This window comes from Mycteria americana, chromosome 7, assembly GCF_035582795.1.
Source record: "Mycteria americana isolate JAX WOST 10 ecotype Jacksonville Zoo and Gardens chromosome 7, USCA_MyAme_1.0, whole genome shotgun sequence".
Lineage (NCBI taxonomy): Eukaryota > Metazoa > Chordata > Aves > Ciconiiformes > Ciconiidae > Mycteria > Mycteria americana.
The window spans coordinates 10,610,042-10,628,995 of NC_134371.1; the positions used below are offsets into that span (position 1 = coordinate 10,610,042).

The 18,954-nt window shown below is 39.9% G+C and overlaps 1 protein-coding gene across 7 annotated transcripts in view; it reads left to right on the forward strand.

Moving 5' to 3' along the window:
- Positions 1 to 4,202: 4,202 nt before the first annotated feature.
- ATP11B (ATPase phospholipid transporting 11B (putative)) overlaps positions 4,203 to 18,954 on the forward strand; it is a 73,587-nt gene continuing 58,835 nt past the window's right edge. For all 7 annotated transcript variants that reach the window (XM_075506952.1, XM_075506954.1, XM_075506955.1 and 4 more), the window contains exon 1: positions 4,203 to 4,462. In XM_075506952.1, the coding sequence (XP_075363067.1) occupies positions 4,436 to 4,462 (27 nt within the window). In that variant the 5' untranslated portion in view covers positions 4,203 to 4,435. The remainder of the gene's footprint in view (positions 4,463 to 18,954) is intronic.

The window sequence follows — 18,954 nt, forward strand, 5'->3', positions numbered from 1 at the left end:
ATACAGAATAGCAAAATGATGTCACTGTCCAGGATATAATAGCAATTAACTGACTAATCTTAACACATTTCCTCACAAAACCCTGTTTTGCAAGATTATGAGTCCTCCAGTTTCCATCAAGACAGAGCCATTGGAGATGTTCCAAACCTTATGAGTTGTGTGTTCAAAATTAACTCTTCCTTTAAAAAAAAGGGCATGAACAACCAGAGTTTTATTCTTCATGCTGGTCATACTCAGCTTCATGAAGATAAGGGATGGCTTTTAAACATTCCCTATTTCCTCTAACCTTGAACTGCTTCCCTAGGGAAAAAAATGCAGTTCTAGAGAAAGCCACAAGCCAAACATTATGGCTTACAGGCAACACATAATTAAAAAGTTAACAGTGAGGCTGAAAAGGAGGATGAACTGTAACATTTTTCACAGCTTGCTGTTATCCTGGGGCCTTGCAAACTGGGTAGCACTGACCCTAAACTCTCTGACTTGCATTTAGCAGGCCAGGCTATTCTCACAGCCAGGAGATCATGTAAGTGTGCAGCACCTTTTTGCGGAGCGTGGTGCGATGCAAAGTCCTCTGTGTGCATGCCGGGGACCTGAGAGGTTTGACCTCCTGCATGCTGCATGGAGCCCCTAACCTGGCGCGCTGGGATCCGGCTCTGTTGAGTTTAATGTGTTGGGTAAAAGTTGAAGCTCTACACTGTAAACAAAGCTTTCAAGTGAAAAGAAAAAACAATAATAGAAAGGTGAGGTTTTACGTCAGGATCCAAGTTTTAGCAATTGAGAGAATGGGTAAGAAGAAGAAATAACAAAATAATGTACTACTATGGAGATCCAGTAAGTGTCTTGGAAATGTCACCTTGTGCATCCTGTAATTTCATCTGATCTTATTTCTTGCAGGGCACAAAAAAAGAATAGCAAACTACACACAAGTTTTCCTTTAAAAAGTTCAGTTCATTTTCTAGCTCTTTTACTTTTTCCCTGAAGACTGGTTGCTCTAGGCAAGAATCCACATGTGTGTTTAGATGAAGGGCCATGTGACTGAAAATCAGCCACTGATTATCTATATATAATCTGTGCTTCAGCCAGTAATTGAATGCCTGTGGAATAAAGATGCCTTGAAGATACCCTGTGTCTCTCAGGAAGCTCTTTCTCTCTATGGATTAGAAACAAAATGGGCATTTTTATAGTTAGTGTACATTTTTAATTAGCACCATAGTTACCTAAGTAAATAATGCACCAACTAAAATACTCATTTAAAGAAATGACAAAATACTTAATTAAAAACAAAATAATGAGTGAGAGGAATTCTCCACCAGGAAAACAGTGAACTGTAAGGAGCTATTACTAGTCCTTTGCTACACAAACCTACATCCCCGCTCCACTCCTCTTAGGCTTTTGCTGTTTTTCTGTTTGGCCCCAAAGCACACTGGTGCTCACTAGCAGCAACAGAAGACCTGGGCTGCCTCCCCGCCACGCGGCTGAGTGCTCCAGAATGCACCGGCCCCCTTTGCTATCGCGTGCCTCGTTCGCACTGCGGCAGCAACCTGGGATGTGGCTGGTGTGCCCAGGGAGGTGGCAGGGGAAAGGGTTTGGCTACCAAGCTGAAAAGTTTTCAAAGGCAGGAATGCTGGAGGCAGCTCACCCTCTGGAATCAGTGCCGTACTTCCTTCTCATCATATCCTATATGTGGCAATATAGCCATACAGATACAGCATGCCAACACTTCACCAGCTCCTGCTGAAGAATGGCCCCAAAACACCATTCAATAATAATGGAAATGCATGACTGTCTCGCACAAGAACAAGGGAGTAGCATCAGCAGCCCCAGTGTCAATTTGATGCTTGCATGTTCAGGCGATGATTCTGTGGTTACCAATGTTTAATTTTATAAGCCTAAAAGTAGTACCATTGATTACATAGGAATTACTTATGCACATATAATTAAAAGCTTGCTGGACCTAACATTTAAGTGTGTGCTTTTATGTTTGTGTACACATTTTTATATCAGACAACATTTGCGTCCTCATCTTGCTAAACAAACGTCTGAAATCATTGCTCTCATAGATACTTAACTGGAAAGCTTGGAGTCTCATCAAGAAAGCCTGGGCAATGGGTTAAACCTAATCTTCATATCAGAAGGTGACTTTTTTCTTCAGCAGTTGCTTTTTTTTCTGTATAAGCCAGCTGTGAGAATTCAGGTGAAGCTTCAGGGCAGTATTTTAAAGTGGGATGTCTGATATGGGAATCTTAATTCTTAATACAGTTGACCTTTGATTTCAGAAGTTCTGGAGTGTTACTAGCTAATCAATATCTGGCTTGGCTGCTCTGCTTCAATTTTTCTCTTCTGAAAACTATTTACCTCTCAAGGGTGAGATGAAACTTCATAAATGTCTAGTATGGGCTTTTGAACAATTTAAAAGGTGCAAAGCTCTACTAGCCAGAACACTAGGCAAGGATATTATTCTGGTGGAATTTTGCTATATATTGGAAAAGGAATGCGGTCAGAGCCTTCTGCTGCACGCAGTAAAATAACTTCATCCTATCAATATACTTTCATCCACTAAAATACATACTTTTTAAAGTGAAAAATATAAACTGCAGGGTTCAAGCCACTTGTAAATTGCTTCCAAGTTTTGTCTGGTGAAATAGTATCATTACAGCAACGTGGAACAGGAAGCACCAAGTAGCTTTTTGTAACATAACTGCAAGCCGTGGAAATAGAAGCTTGCAGAAAGTGCAACTCATACTTGAATTTGGCAGGGACACAGTGACAAATATTCATGCACTTCAGAGAAATGGCATACGATTTTTAGCATGTAGTGGTCAGGACCCTGTTCTACATCTGATGATAAAGGAGGAGCACAAGATTATTGAGCGTATCAGTTAAGCTGCTGGCTCAAGGCCACTCTCCAGGCAACGTGCCATAGCTATGAAATCACTCTGTTATTTTAGACTTCACATTAGATGGATAGGGTAGTGCAAGCTGTTTGAAAGTCAGCTTTGATGTATTTAAATGTTTTGAAATAATGCCTAGCATTTAATACAGAGTTTTGCTAACATTAGCTTTCCAAGGTGCCTGATAAAAAGTCTTATTCCCCACTGTTTTAAGGTTATTTTTCTAATTAAATGTAGATGCTTAAACCATCAGCATTCACCACAAGATGCAGTTGTTCAGACATTATATCATCTATCTTAAATCCTGAATTATGTTCTAAATTTCTAACTGAACATTAAAAATGACATTAGCTCTATGGCAGATACGATTATGATTCGTTGCTATATATCACAATTACCTGGAAACAAATGGGAATGGCAGCAATAGTACTCTGATCTTCACACACAAAAGGCTTCTCTTTAAGTCAGTGTCAAAGTTGTCATTGACTTCACTGACAACAGTATTCCGTCACAAATACCCAGGTATTTACTGCTTAAAATAATCTCCTTTAGTTCTTAGCCACACAGCCCCAGAAGCTGCAGACTTGTATCAGTGTGTTTGAAGCTGAACACTGTTTTGTTTTCCTAAGTAGTAGCTATTTTCAGAGCTAAATGGAAGATTTCAGAGATCACTGCCCAACATCAACACATTTCAACATCCAATTTTAACCAAACAGCAGTTTAGCACCATGTTGCCAGTAGCAGGAAGAGAAAGGTGCCAGATCCTCCCAGCACGTGTACCTTGCTTTGGGATACCTACACACCACGCACTTGGTTTTTAAATTTACATCAGTGGTTATCAGGCCTCTTTTCCAAGTCTTTATTCCAACATCTGCATGTTTTGCATTTTTTTACAAACAAACGAAGATAAAAATAATGAAGTTGTGAAGTAGCTTCACTTCACTAGAAAAGGGGAGTCTCAGAGACGCTGAGGCCCTGGCTGACGGGCCCAGAGACCTGACAGGCTGCCACGGCAGCTCCTGTATGGGGAGGGTGGGATTTTTTCCAGGCCACCCCTGTGCAAGTCTCTGTAGGAGGCTGCTTGGACTCAGGCCACTCGGGCCCACGGACGGCCCTTGCGATCCAGAAGCGGCACCTCGGGACAGTGAAGAAATCAGGACCAGCGACGCACCCCCGGCAGACAAGACCCGGGGAGCATCAGGCACTCCACCCCCGCCCTCCGTCCCCTCACCCCCTTCCTCCACCCCACCACACCCGACCCCTCTTCCCGCCTCCCCCCGCCATCAGACGTCACTTCCTGGGGGCGGGCGCAGCGCCGCGGGGTGTCAGTGGCGGCCCTGTGATGGCGGCGGCGGGGCGCCGGCAGCCGCGGCGGCTGGGGGCGCCGGGGGGGCTGTGCCGCTCCTAACTCGGCGTCGGGCCCCTGCGCCATGGGGAGGAGCCGCGGCGGGCGGCTGGCCTGAGGCGGCGGCGGCGGCGACAGCGGAGGGCGCGGCACTGCCGAGGGAGCCCCGCCGCGGGGGCCGCGACCCGCGCCGCCGGGGATGTTGCGGTGGGTCCGGCAGCAGCTGGTAGGTGTCTCCCGGCGCGGCGCCGGGCCGCGGGCTTCCCCTGCACCCCACGCACCCCCGGGCCGGGCGGCCCCTCGCCTCGGCCCGGCCCTCCAGGGCGACTCCGTTCCGACGCCTTTCCCCGGGCCGCTGCCGCCGCGGGGTCCCCGGAGGAAGCGGGGGTGCGGGCGGGCGGGCGGGCTGATGGGGAGCCGGGCCGGAGTGTGTGAGGGAGGAGAGTCCTTCCCCCCGATGGGGGCGGGGAGGTGTAGGGGCTGGGGAGACGTGCAGGCTTCACTTGGATCATTATTATCTTTTTTTTTTTTAAATTTTATTTTAAGACGTATCGGAGGGTTTGGGGTATTTCGGGGGTTTTTTTGGGGGGGGTTACTTTTTTCTTTTCTTTTCTTTTCTTGAAACCACGTTGACACAGAGGAAAGCGCCTTCCCTTACCTCTGGCCCCCTTTGGGAAGGGTTCCCCAAACTTCTTTTCACGGAGGAATGACGGTGCCTTTTTCTGTGGACCGGCTCTTCAGGGCTTTGCTGGCCTCTCTTCCTCCTTCACGTTGCGAAACGTTCCAAGGTTTTTTCACCTGATGTGCGTCTGTCTCATTTATTTCCCTGTACCTGAGAGCTTTGCAGCCGTTGCTGCTGCGTGCGTGTTAAGGCTTTGAAAGTGACGAGAAATGAAAGGAAAACATCCGTGAAGTGCTTTTCGCGGGGGAAACCACTTGAAAAAGGCTGCAGAGAGAGGGTGTCGCCCTCTAAAAGGCGCTACTTGGTGTACTTGTATTATAGCGTGCAAGGGAAATAAGGCGGCTGTGACTGTAATGTCTGTGGTGCTGTAGCGGGGAAGTACATTGAGTTTGGCTGTTTTGATTCAAGTGTTGGCCAGCTTCCTGCCCCCTCCAGCAATATTTCTCTTGCATTTTCTCAAAGGGAGAAATTCCTGCTAAATGATTTATTTGCAAACTTACTTTTTCTATTCATTGGAGTTACCTTGCATCACAGACGTTGCCCAGGTTAGTACGAGAACTTATATTAGTTAGGTTTTTATATTTTAATGGTTAAAGCTTCTGTCTCACTAATGATTTGTTTGTTATATCACTTTTTACAAAAAGATAAATTTTGGGTTTTTTTTTTTCCTTTTCTTCCTCTACCTCCTTTCCCACGGCCCATAGATTTTCCCAGATCTGTGTCTGAAGCACAGAGCTTGTGATGCTCTCAATGCCAGCTTGACAGCGCTCACTAGTTTGGTGTGACACCAAGAGTTACTGACCTGGAAGTTAATTGCTCTGTCTGAGCTCTGACTGCACACTTCTGTTCTGTTACAATTGTACACATGTTTTTTAGAGTAAAGACTGTTTGGTGCAACATAGCTATTATTTTTTCCTCTTGAAGGTGGCTTGAGGTTTGTGCGTGTGGTGTTTAAAGCAGCATTATGTTGTCTTCTGTAGAGTTTAGATTAGGACTGCATCAGTGCTAGGAATTCATATATCAAGCATGGTTGCTTTTCTCCCTATGAGTACACTGACCAGCTTTCCTGAAATATGTTTGCTCTTAATAGAAAGTAAAAGCTTAGTGTAACAAGATGAGCAATAAACATAGTACTAAGAGATTTCTGTTCTTCTAAAGGAAACTGTTTGATGGGAAAATAGCTGTTTAAAACTTGCAGTAGTTTTGACAGGGAAGGATTAGTGTCATAGAAGAACGGGGTAATAAAAAGTCAAGATGCTTGAACAGACATTTAAATATGGTACTAAGGAAAAAAAATTATTGCAATGATACATGTTTTGTGTTTTCTTTTCTATAAACCTCACTGTTTGATGTTAATGGCTTGGTTGTTTCACAGCTCGCAAAGATGAAAAATGGCCTAAGATAGGTATCACACTGCATGTTTCTTCCGAGGGACATTCAGACAACTCATCCCTGTGTGTAATTGTTGGTGTAACGTAGATCCCACCATGCGTTTGCTTCTTCATATGTCTGTGATGTTTAGTTTCTGAAAGAATGTCAAAAGGCCGAGAACCTTGGGAAAGATGCTGAGAAAATAATCAGAGCAAGTGGGAAGAGTGGGGTGGCAGAAATAGTTAAATCAATGGGTGACAAAATCTGTGTCTGATTTATTTCTGATAGAAGAAGAATGTGTGGGTTTGGATGCCTTTAGAGTGTGTATTTGTACCTGTGCTTGATGTGGCAACAGGTTTTGAAAAAAGCCTTCTCTTCCATACAGGAGGGCTGGAACCAGGCAAATATGTGGGAGTGATTTAAGTGGGATGTTGCAGTAGTACGAAAGAAAAAAGTTGGTGTGCAGAAATGTTGGAAAGTAATAAGGGATTGGGGAAAGGGGGAGGGACTGGTGCTTTGCTCAAGGTGCTTTTAGGTAGTAAAGTACTCTCTGTAGGAAACCAAGTAATGTTTTGCAACTTCTTGTCTGTTTAAGAGGACAGTATTTCATATACTAATTAATGAGATTGTTCTGAGTGTATATGGTGTTCTCAAGAGTTGTAAAAGGGGCAGGGAAAATGAAGCAGGTGGTCTTAGTAAGTCATGAGAGGACCTGTTATGGAATTCAGATTATTTCAGCTAAGTTTTTTAAGTGATGACTTTGCTGTGCTTTAGTCTGTGAAGGTCTATGCATGCCTGTATAGCTACATAAAGGGATAACTAGTCCTCTGAGAAGAGGAGACATGTTGAGAATGTAAGACTTTCTTCATCTTTATTACAGTCGTACAAGTCCAAAGCAATTTTCTGAGGTGTTATTTGTCTTTTCAGTGATTTGTTGTATAACAGAAATTGGTGACAGTAATACTGTTGCTCAGTCTTCAGTGCCTATGTGGGACTCTCTTACAAATTGTTAGTTTGTTTTGGTATCTTGGCCTTTGGTCTGCTTTGTTTGCTCAGAAACAATTAACACCACCCTACACAGTTTATCAGTTTTTGTTCCTCTAATGCTGTCCCCTACTAAATAAACTGTGTAGTAAGTCATTAACAGCATGCAACTTTTAGTTAATATTATTATATTATAAAATCATTATCTAGTTAATAGTTGGAAGTGCTTAAGTTTTAGTAATTAAAAATGTAGAGACAAATGGAGTACAATTCATTGCATTGAGTAAAATGCCCTGATGTATTTCAGAGACAAGCTTTGAGCAGGAAAGATGTCTGAGTCCCAGCTCTGTTACCTTGAGATCTCAGAAAGCCAGTAGGCATGTGGATTTGCTGAGGGTTGCATAACACCACAGGCACAGCTAAGTCTGCTTGAAAAAAGCAACCGGGTAAACAACAGTTGATAGGAAGCATCATTGAATGCTTGGGAACAGTACGCTATATTATATTTGCATTTCCAAATATGATGGGTTAGACTACATAGCTGGTATGTGTACAGCAGAGCGCTACTGTGGCTCTCCTGGTCAAGTTTGTGCAGTACCAATACAAAACAAGAGTACAAAGTGGCATTTTGTAGTGTGCTCACTGACTTTCTGTACCACTTCCAGTTTGATAAATTTATGAGTGTTTGGACTGTGCTAATGTCCTGATGGTGTACATGGACTGTAGGAGCTATTGCAGTGGCATTAACAGAAAGTAATGACAACTTCAGTTGTCTGGCAAGGAAGTCTGCAAAAATTGTGGTAGAATACTCTTGTATGTATGAACTTAGCTGTGTAATTTTGAACTATTAGTCCTGTCAAGTGAAGAAAGGTCTGGATTTCCCTTCTAGTTGCTATTATGTGGACTTTGAGTCTTTTGATCTGTTATCTAACAGTGCAATGATGTACAAAAGATACTGCATGGAGAAAACCTAAGAGCTACCTGCCTGGTCCCTCTTTTATACATGACAGTTCAAGAGAAGCAGAATTATGCTGTATTTGGCAGAGTATCTTCCTACAATTTAAGAACCTGAATGCTCTTGTGTGCTGACAACTTTTTCACTATGCAGAGCAAGGTATTCAGGCAAATGCAGCTTTGATATTTAACTGGAAATCAAAGACAAAATGTGTAGATTAGTTCCGTTGGATCGATGTCTTTTAACTGGAAAACCAAGTTACCAGACTATTTTATTCCATGGTTATAGGAAGGTTCAGATTGGGAGGGACATCAGGAGTTCATCTAGTCCAAAAGTTCTACATAGCCTGCATTGAGAGGTGATCACAGGGAATGTTTTTGACTATTTTGTGTTGGTTGTCCCTGTCACACCCTAGGACTATATCTGTAGGAGTGTTCTTGTTCATCTTTTGGATGCATTCTAATGAAAAGTTTCTTCTACTAATACAGGAAATGTCCTCGAACAGATTAGCGCTAGAGGACTGTATGTTTGGGACGTTCCTCCCTTTCCTTCCAGGTGTTGCTATCTGTTAAGATGTTCTGAGAGGGGCAGATGGTATTCTGTGATAACTTGTGGTTATTGACATTCTGAACAAGGTGAACAGCATTTGATCTCATTGTTTGCACTGATGTGTGTATTGTTTTCACTTAACAATTTTATAGAATCGAATGAATGCAGTTACTTCTTTTTTTCCCCAAAGAATTCCCTGTATTTTTTGAATACTGAAAGTACTTTGAACTAATCCAATGATTGAGAATCCTAGCTTCTAAAATCACATTGCTTTCCTGGAGCACAATTTCCCCACTCTTTTCTTACTTGTCATTGAAGCCTGCTCCGCTTTTTGGCTAAAATTAAGTGGGTGTTTGTTATTGTATACTAGAAAAATAAATGCATGTTTGCTCAAAAGAGTTCCTCTGGTTCAGACTGCTCAGCTAATACCTTCTGTATTGTCACTGAAGGATCAGTGTTAGAACAGCCCAAAGGTTGCACTGCTTTGGTTAGAGTAGTTGGAGAACGGGGGGTTAATGACCCCCCTCATCTCAATTCACTCAGGAGAAAATGTGGCCCTATTTTTTTGCTAGAGATATTTTGTGATCTGCTGGACTAGTCCTCCCATTGTGTTTGGGTCTTTTAACCTTATTTTATTTTTATATTCTGTGACTGCTGAAGGCTAATACATTTGCAGCACAGTGTGTTCCAAAGCGTGCAGAACCTGGCCCTGTCTTCAGCCAGCTGTCTGTTCCAAACGGAGACATCCGTTGTGTCCTGTGTGTAATTTTTAAATCTTACCTCATAAAAATTAAACTCTAGATTTAAAAATTGCCTACCAAAACCTAATCAGACCAGTCTTGACACTGTTTCTTTCAAAAACCATTTTAAAAATGGGAAAATCAGGGTTATCTGATGTGCTGCCTTTCTGTGAGACTTGGATGTTTGACCTGTATCTTGTCCCATCCTTTTTCTATTTTTTTTTTTCCCCTAGCTATGAGCCTTTTAAGCAGCAAATTTTTGTTGTGCTAAACTTCCACTTGTCACACAATAATATGACCATTTCATTGACTTTATGATATTCCTGCACTAGCAGGGTCCTGCTCCCTTAATAGCTACTGTCTATTTATGTTTTATGTGACTGAGGGAGAAAAGTATTATTTTGTTGACAAAGAGCAAGAGCTTTTTGTGTTCTGGTCAGTAGGTGGTATCTGGGGCATGGTCAGGGTGGATGCCTCTATGTCTAAGACATTGCCTCTGAGCTCTCATCAGAAGATAAAATTCATGATCTAGGGCAAGTAAATATGTGCTGAATTTAATAACATTCAACATGTGTTTTGGATATCATTGGTATTTGGTTTTTTAGTTTTGGCTGAATTTTCTAGGGTTGGCTGAATTCATTAAAACTTTTGTTTGCTTTCTTCTGCGGTGGAGAGATGGGAGTTATAAGGGAAAAATATAATTATGTGTTTAAATTTCATTAAAAGCATTGTGACTTGTGCCTTTCGCTAGTGACCTGCCATCTGTTTTTCTTTATTGTGTTGTGGTGTCCTCAGTAGTTATGACTGTTTTTGTAACTATTTCACTGGGAAAAAGGTATCTACAGTATACCTCTAAAAAAAAAATCCTTTAATTTCTAGCGCAAAATCCGTTTGTAAGCCAGGAGATAAGAACTGCAGCAAAATAGGTATGACAAAGTGTGTCTGTAAACTCAAGGTCATATCTTCCAGCTAAACACAGGTGACATATTTGCAGCTAGACTTTTTTTCTTTATACAAACCTCTTTTCAACTGCTGTTGAAAAAAAACCCCACTTAGCAATAATACAGACCATGGTAGAAAAGATAGAAAGTCGGACCAGTGACTACGCCATGATTTAAAGAGCAAAACCCTGCAATTCCTTGGCCTCCCGCATACTGTGACTTAAGAGGATTTTTTTTCTTGTTCAATTTGAGTAAAAATAAGCATGGGAAAGGAGAATTTTCCTGTAAATGGGAAGTAGAGATGATGATGTAGACAAAAGGCAAGCTGTTTGTTTTCATCCTGAAATACTGTACAGCGGAAAGAAGTTTTATATGGTTCATACCAAAAAGTATGTTTTGTTATATTTTGTTACGTTTTGTTACTCTCTTACTATCCCTTTTGCACATTTTTGTGCTAGTTTTATGGATGGCCGTGCTAATTTTTGCAGATATTTACGTATCTGTCTGGAAAAAGAATTGCAACAAAATAGAAAGGAAGCTTAAGATTTAGCAAGCTTTAAGGATAAACTAGTTTGTAGACATGTCTGAAAGCAGGACATCAAACTGATACTTAGATCATAAGTCATGTTTGAAATGGAATTAAAACTTAAAGTGATATTCAATGAATGGAGTAGACTCAAAACTGTAATATTAAGTTTTACAGAACAAGCTTTATCAAAGCATGTTAAAGGGAAGAGCTAGACAGTTCTAGCTATGAACTAAACTTTCTTCCCGTTAAATTTGTTGAGCAGTAACTGTCAGAGCAATTGTCAGTATAATTTTTGGCACACATTTTGAAAAAGCCTTAAGATTTATTATCTAGGGGGGGTTTGGAGAGAAGAACTTTTTGAAAAGTGTTTTTTTTTTTTCATACTGAAGGAATAGATGAATTAGACTTGCAGCGCAGGAGCTGATCAGCCTAAATAGCTATTGCCTACTAGAACCAATCTAAATATTGAAAATGTTGGTTTTCAATATTCATATGGGATAATGGTCATATGAGTAGCCCAGAACAGGAGCCCTTCATGCTTGCGTAAAATAGTTTTATAAATGACTCTTTGGAGCAGTGGGTAAACAGCATTTCATTTTAAGATAATAGTGCACATAGAAATGTGTGATTCTTCTGTATTTGTCCTGTTACGGACTTGACAAATTTAGTTTTTGTATATGGTGAAGTTGCTAGCTACAAAATTGGAACTGCTTTCTAATTTTAAGTGAAAACAAAATTCATAACCTGTCACAGATTTGAATGCCTTATTTAGTATTGAAATCAAAGAAAAATATTTCTGTGATAAAATGACTTAAACGAATCCAGGGACTGTGCAGAAAGGATACAATTAGGTTTTTTATTATTATTATTATTTTTAGATGCTATGGTTAGTCAAGGTATATGAAGGATTTGTGTGTTGAATGTTTCATTTACTGTACTGATTCTGTATTTCTTAGTGTGACTTTGTTTAGTAACTGCTGTTTCTGTGTGATTGATTATTGCAGAATTGTAGCACTTTCCATGGTCAAAGTACTTTATATATTTTGAGCAGCGTTCTTAAAAGTGCCTATTGATTTTTGAGATCTCAATTCTTGTTTTATAAAATATGATGCCCTATAAGTTGCCTCATGATGGGTGTCTAAAGTCACCCTTCAGCTTTGAAAATCTTGCCTACTTTCTGTTTGTAGGTGTCTGAGAGGGAGATGATACTGCCAATAAGGATAACTAATTGCTGGAGCCCACAGAGGAAAACTGTTAGTTGTGAAATTAAAACTGTGTAGTTGGAACTTCAAAGGCATCTTCATTCCCACTTCTTTAGAGCAATGGGCTACTTTGGGAATCACAGCAAAAGACCAAACATTTTGGACCACAGCTACTGTCAAGCCTCAACTTCTCTTGGAGCTTTATCATAATGCATTTTTTTTAGGGAAAACATTGAGAGAGCACTGAGTGGCCTTGCAAAGTAGTTTGGGAGCCACTAGCCACGTCTTTGAGATTGAGGCTTGCTTCTTAGAATCTGAATGTTAATTGCTTTCTTTATTAGAGTTGAAGACACATTTATTGTAAAAGCTCTGTTTTCTGTCATCTCTGGTGCAGATCGCTTTGCCATGTGTATGTTTGATTCTTGCCAGAAGACTCTGCAGTCATTTTCCTCTCCTTGAGTGATTTCCTAATTAATTTTTTTACTAGCACATTTTCCCCTCTGCAACAGTATAGACAGCCAGTTTTTTAAAAACTTGCCATTGTATCCAAGTAGCGCAGAATGTGTGGTTAGAGGACATTGATAAAGTTGGATGTGTCTTGACACCCTACAAATACACATTTTTTTGGTGAGCTGTTAATGACAGATAAAACTCATTAAGTTAATTTTGCTTGAACTGGCGTTACTAGTCCTATAATTTTTTCTTGGTCCAGTTTGCAAAATTATAAGGTTGTGTACAGATTTTTCTTACTCTTAACAAAATCACTGCTAAAGAAATAGAGCAAAAGTATCACTGGATCTGTTCATTATTGATAATTTTCATAATTGTGTGTCTGAGTGTGAAAGGGAGCGTCCTAAAATAAAGCAACGAATGAGGAATGTATTATAGACATTTGGATAAGAATTCTAATAATCCTGTAGGAAAAATGCGAAGCTTTGAATTCTGTTGAAGATAGTCACAAAAAAAGTAGCTGTTATAAAGAGGTTTATTTTATCATATGGGTTATGATATGGATTAGTCCAGAATGGATTACGCTTTGTAAATACTGTGATTTGGATTGTAGGAGAGGATAAGAAAGTTAGTTCCTTAATTGATGCAAAGTTGGGGTATTTTAAAATAAAGCAGTGTACCTAAATCTCTGTTAAAATTCTTCACTACTAACAGAAACCGGACATGTCATATCAGTCTTGGAGAGCGCTATGTTGGAAAGCCTAACTTGCCTGGTCAGCTTGCTTTTCCTTTCTGATTTTATTGATGTTACAAGACGAGTATGTTTGGCATCAGTCACTTGAATAGAGAAACTGGCACAGGGAAGTATGTTACCAGTGAACAAGGCCAGTTTAGCTTGATTGTTATTTTTGCAGATAAATAAGGAGAGGAGAGATGGCTTTTTAAATTTTAAGTAGGGATTTTTCCAAGTTATTTTTGTGGGTATTTTGACAAAATAAGGTAAAATAAGAACAACTTGAGCTGTATGTAACTAGGACTTTGTTCCAAGCACCAGTATGACTTTTCTAAATACAGTACTAGGCATTTTTTTAACTTTGTGAAAGGAAGGATTATTGCTTCATGATTTCTCAGGCCTTGTTTCCTGGAGTGTTTGTTTTCACAAAATAATGTAGTCTGGTTATAGGTCTTCTAGGAGGTTACAACATGATTTGTTATCAGATATTTTAAACAACTGTAGATATAGTAAGCGGGAAGAGGAAGTTGCATGAATAGTGCATGACTTTTAATACTGTTTTATTACTTTGCTGCAGTGATATTTAAAAGAAGAGGAACAAATTGCCTGGCACTATGTAAACCTCAGGGTGCTTCAGCTGATTCACTACTTTAGTTGTTAGAGCAGTGTTTAAAATTGCTGTGAGAGGCTGTTTCTTCCTTCGTGCTAACCTTTGATATGACAAATTCAGTTTGACTACTGCCCGGTTATATGACAAAGAATTATTGTCTGACTGTTTTGAGTACAAATTTACATGGACTTCTGAAAATGTGCATGGAGTATGAATAGATCATCTTATCTGACAAAGGGAAAAGTATTCCATGTATATTCAGAAAAAAATCCAAAGCAAGAAAATCTATTTCCTGAAAACACCTTTAATCAAAATGTATCTTGGCAGCAGCATAATAGCAGGCTTTTGGGCAATCTGCCAGGAAATGTGGTGTTCTGTTTCTGCGGCCGTGATCAGTCAGTCACCTCCCTAGGAAACAGGCTTCCTGAGACTGAGTTTTCTTCTGTTTATTGGTTTCATTAACTAGGACATGGTGTCCAAAGGGCTTTTGGGGGAACTACTACTTTCCTTAGCAGTGTTCAGTGTGGTTTATGAAAGGAGGAAGAGGGTCTGATTGAGACTTCCTTCTTTCAAACCTCTTTCACTGAAAACTGGTCACATAGCAGTTCTTTTACAAAACATACTTTTGCCTTTTTTCCTGTAAAAGCTGTGAATTATGAATAAGAAATACTGGGAGATCATGTTAAAGTATACTAGCTTTATGCAAATCATGAGCAAAAATTGCTTGTCAGATGATTTGTAATTATCTGTGCAGGTATTGCAAAGCTTGAAACAGTGATTGATTTGTTGTGTGCTGGTCTCATGTCACTAATCCTAGCTGAAAGATCTGTGGATTTCTGCTGTCTCACTTAACAGCGCTGTAGAGTGCGTGGGGAGGGCATACGTACATGTGTGCTGCCATAAGTTAATAGTGGTATTGAAGAAGTAAGAGTCTGCAGGAGATGGGGTATATTATATCAACAAGTTGACTGAGAAAGCATTTTTTTTTCTTTGTTTATGCTTGGGAGGGCAGTCTCATCCTTTGCACAGTTCTTTTTTGTAGTGCTGCTTCTTGTTCGCTTACTCTGCCTGATTCTCCAGTTGCCTAATTCGTTATTCATGCTAATAATGCTTCCTTAGCAGCAATATAAAACTCTTCTTCCACGCTGTACCCTTTTGTTACACCACCAAGCTATTGGAATGGTCATGCAATTGTTTTAGGGAGCTGATACGTTAAAAAAAAATTAAAAACTACTGGGAAAATGGTGGGGTTTTGGTTGGATCAGTTTTCCAGTCCACTTTACTGTATGGCTGTGTCAGCAGTTCTCCTAGTTCAGTGGTGGAGATGGAGACAAAATGTAGGAAGGGGTTATTTGGAGGAGAGGTGGCTGTTGAAGCCCGTGTCTTTCATGAAAGAAATAGCCCAAAATCGCAGTCAAAAATTTCTCCTCAGTTCCCCAGGATAAGTTTTCTATGCTGTTTTAAAGGAGCCTAATTATTACACAGAGGACATCTTTGTCTAACTTTCAGAACACTAACAAAATCATTGCTGAAGAGGCTTAGTAACAATGACTTTGACTTTGGTTAGAGTCATTACAAATTTATAAAAAAGGAAAACTACAAATCACTTTTTTTTTTATTGTCCCAAAAAGTTATGTTGGTTTGTGCTTTATAAATCAGCTTAACTCAAACATCTGTTTGTTGTATGTAAATGGCATTCGTTTGGACTATTTTCAAAAACAAACATGTCAAGTTTATATGGGTGCAGATTTTCTACTGGGGAGGTGTGTATTTCTACTGGAGAGCTGTATTCCGGGGTAGATAATGCCTGGTTTATGTTGATAACATCAGCTGAATGGCTGAACTTTAGCCAATAAATCTAGATTTAATTTGCAGCATGAAGGGGGAAAAAATTTTTTTTTTTTTTGGTCACTTAATCTTACGGTCAAATTTTATTTTATTTACAGTTGATTCATGTAATATACTTGATTAAGAAGCCTTAAATATCAGGTTTTGTAATAAACTCTGCTTTATTCTTTACGAAGTCAGTGATCTATGCGCTTAGGTAGAAATCACTTCACTAGATAACTGCAGAAAAACTAACTTTTATTGAAAGATATTGGTGACAACTGCATCTTGTTGCAAGACTCAGTTTAATTTAGGGGTTCTCTGCTCATGCGATTTGGCTGCAGAAATCCTTTGACAAGGGCATGTTACCCTAGTTTTACGGCTGCTTTTGATAATGACATTAGAAAGAGAAAGAACTGTCTAATAAGTGAAATTAGGAAACTGTTTTCTGCACCTCTTTGCTGGCTTGCATATAGATACTATACAAAATCCCTTTGCTGGGCAGCAACTTGGACTACGTATCCATTTTGTGTCAGGAGCAGGATCTGTGACCAGCCACATAGTTACAGAAAAGCTAAAGGCATTTCAGTTCTTGAACAATTAAGTTTAACGTCTGTGCAGAATTTTCCGTGGAGAGATGTGTAATTAAAATTTCTCTGGAAGATCTGCTTGGTTGCAGTCTCACCAGCTAATTACGTGATGGCAGAGTTGTTGGGTAATTTCAAATGATCTTTCATAGTTACAGACATGAAACTTAGGAAACCTGGGTTCTGTTCCCAGCTCTGACACTTATTTCCTGCTGTGACTGTAGTCAAGTCACTAAGGTTGTCAAGGATGTGTCCTGTTCCAGCCACAGCTCTGAAAACTGAAGAGGCTCTTGTCCCCAGCATGCCTTGCTTGGGCATTACCATCTCTATAGATCTGCTAACTTCACAGCTTTTGTACCTTCTCCATGATAAATTTCAACAAAACAGAGTTAAATGTGTCTAGATGGCAATTTTAAGCTGTTTTAGCTGCACAACTGCAGCTGTAAACTCATACGGCCTGAGATTCTGATTTGGAAAATAGATTACTCACTTTTAATCAGTTGAGTCTGCTTCAGCAGAGGTATTCTCCTCTGATAGAAGTGCTCCTGCAGTTAGGCTTGACTTGTATGGAGGTCTTTACTCTTAGTAATAAATATGTCATTAAACTCATCAACTTCCAGGTGCTCAGATAGTGGTCTAAAAGGGGCATATAAATACTTTGGAAAAAATTCAGTGACACCCTAGTCACTCTGAAATTTTTCATTTATCTTTTAATAACTTTAAGCAAGTGGCACGGAGATTAGCATTTACCACCATCAGAAGACTGCCAGTCGCTTTCTTTGTTTTTTCTGTTTTTTCCCTGCTTTACATCTGTTTGGTTTAGAGTGGAATTTTTTCAGGCTGTAGAATGTGACTTTCCAAAGTGAGGATGTCTGACATTTTGTGAGTGCCAGACATTTTCTGAGATAGAAAAGAGCTGTGTACCTAGCCTTACTAATTAAACACATTTTTTCTTGCTTGCAAAACACTTTTATTGTGGCATTTTGTGGATTGATTTAGAAATAATGTGTTGCTAATGTCAGATATCCAAAATGCTTCTGCTCCAAACATTGTTCGCTTTTTAAATTTTGTGTCAGCATTTAACAGGTAACATTTTTTTCATCTTCCTTTCATGCTTGTATTTCTTTTCTTCAAGTTGTGAACAGTTCCTTTCTTTTTGCTTTTGGCATCTTACATATTTCTTCCAGTCTTTTCCCCTATCTACTTTTTGTCTCCCTGCTCCACTCTTATCTTTATACAAGCTTTTATACCAAAGCATGTGACTAGAGCAGTCTTCCACTGCTTGTCATCTAAAGTTTATTCTCCTTCAAATCTCTTTGAAAAATCCCCCTTCCTTTCTTTCTCCCTTCTTTCTTCTGGACCTCTTTCTTTCTGAAGCAGAATGTTTCTGTAGTAATGATGCCAAATACAAAAATTTGTATGGTTGAGAGGATTTTTTTAAATTATTCCTTTACTTTAAAGTGACACCATCCTGAATGTGAACATACCTAATGCCCTGTGTTAGAGAACTTTATCGATTAAAGAAGATGCTTGGTTGATTATACCAGCCAGTTTTTATGTAGCTCATTGTGCTCGCTGTTCATCACCCTCTGTAGTTAACTGGTACAGAAGTATCTTCTGTTGAAGTTCTGTGAAGTGTCAGTTTTTATTTGACACGAATCAAGGTCTGAGCCTGGTTTCACAAGTGGAGCAATACAACTGCAAAGGTAGTTTTCTCATCTCCAGTAGTGGAACTGGCAATGCCCTTTCTACCTGTTTCATCAGTTGTCCTTTCACTTGGCATCAAAGAACAAGGAGACTGTGTGTACAGCACAAAGTCGGTTCTAAGATTAGGAATGCTCATGCTGAAATTCACCACTTCCCAGACAATCATTGATTCCTATTGAACAATTTAACAGTTCCAAATTTAATTTCACTAGCTGGTTCCATGTCTTAAAGCTTTTTGGTTTTTATTTTAGTAATTTTCTTGGCTTGTTATGTGTATAATTACTCTTTTACTGTCTTGCTTGTCTTTTGCCATCACCTGCTTCTCCAGGTCAGAACGTTAGAGCTAGGAAGGGTTCTGGTGAGTCATGTAGCCCCGGGAAAGGCTCAATTAAAGATAGACTTGAATGACCTAGATATAAGCCCTTGTGTTACAGAGATATTGCAACCTTCCCACGTGACTTAATTTGGTTTTTAATTATACCTTTTTGTAAGAAAGGAATTTCTGTTTGTTTTTCCAATATCCAAACTAAGTTTTCCTAGCTGCAACTTAAGCCTGCTTCTGTTCTTCTTTGTCCTGCAGATTACCCCTTTTCTGGGTGGTACAGTCTTTTATATATTGGAAGATGTGCTAGTATATCCCAGGTTTCCTCTCCTCCAGGCTAAATGACTCTAATTTGTTTGCTCTTTAGATTGTTCAGCCTTGCGTTATATGTCATGTTTTCAGGATCTTTTGTGGCTTGTGTTCCACTCCTCTGGATGCTGTCCAGTTGGTTCACAGGAGGAGCTGTGGCTCCCAGTCCTCCTCCCGCCGCCTTAGTACTGAAGGCCTTTTTCTCAATGGGATGACATTA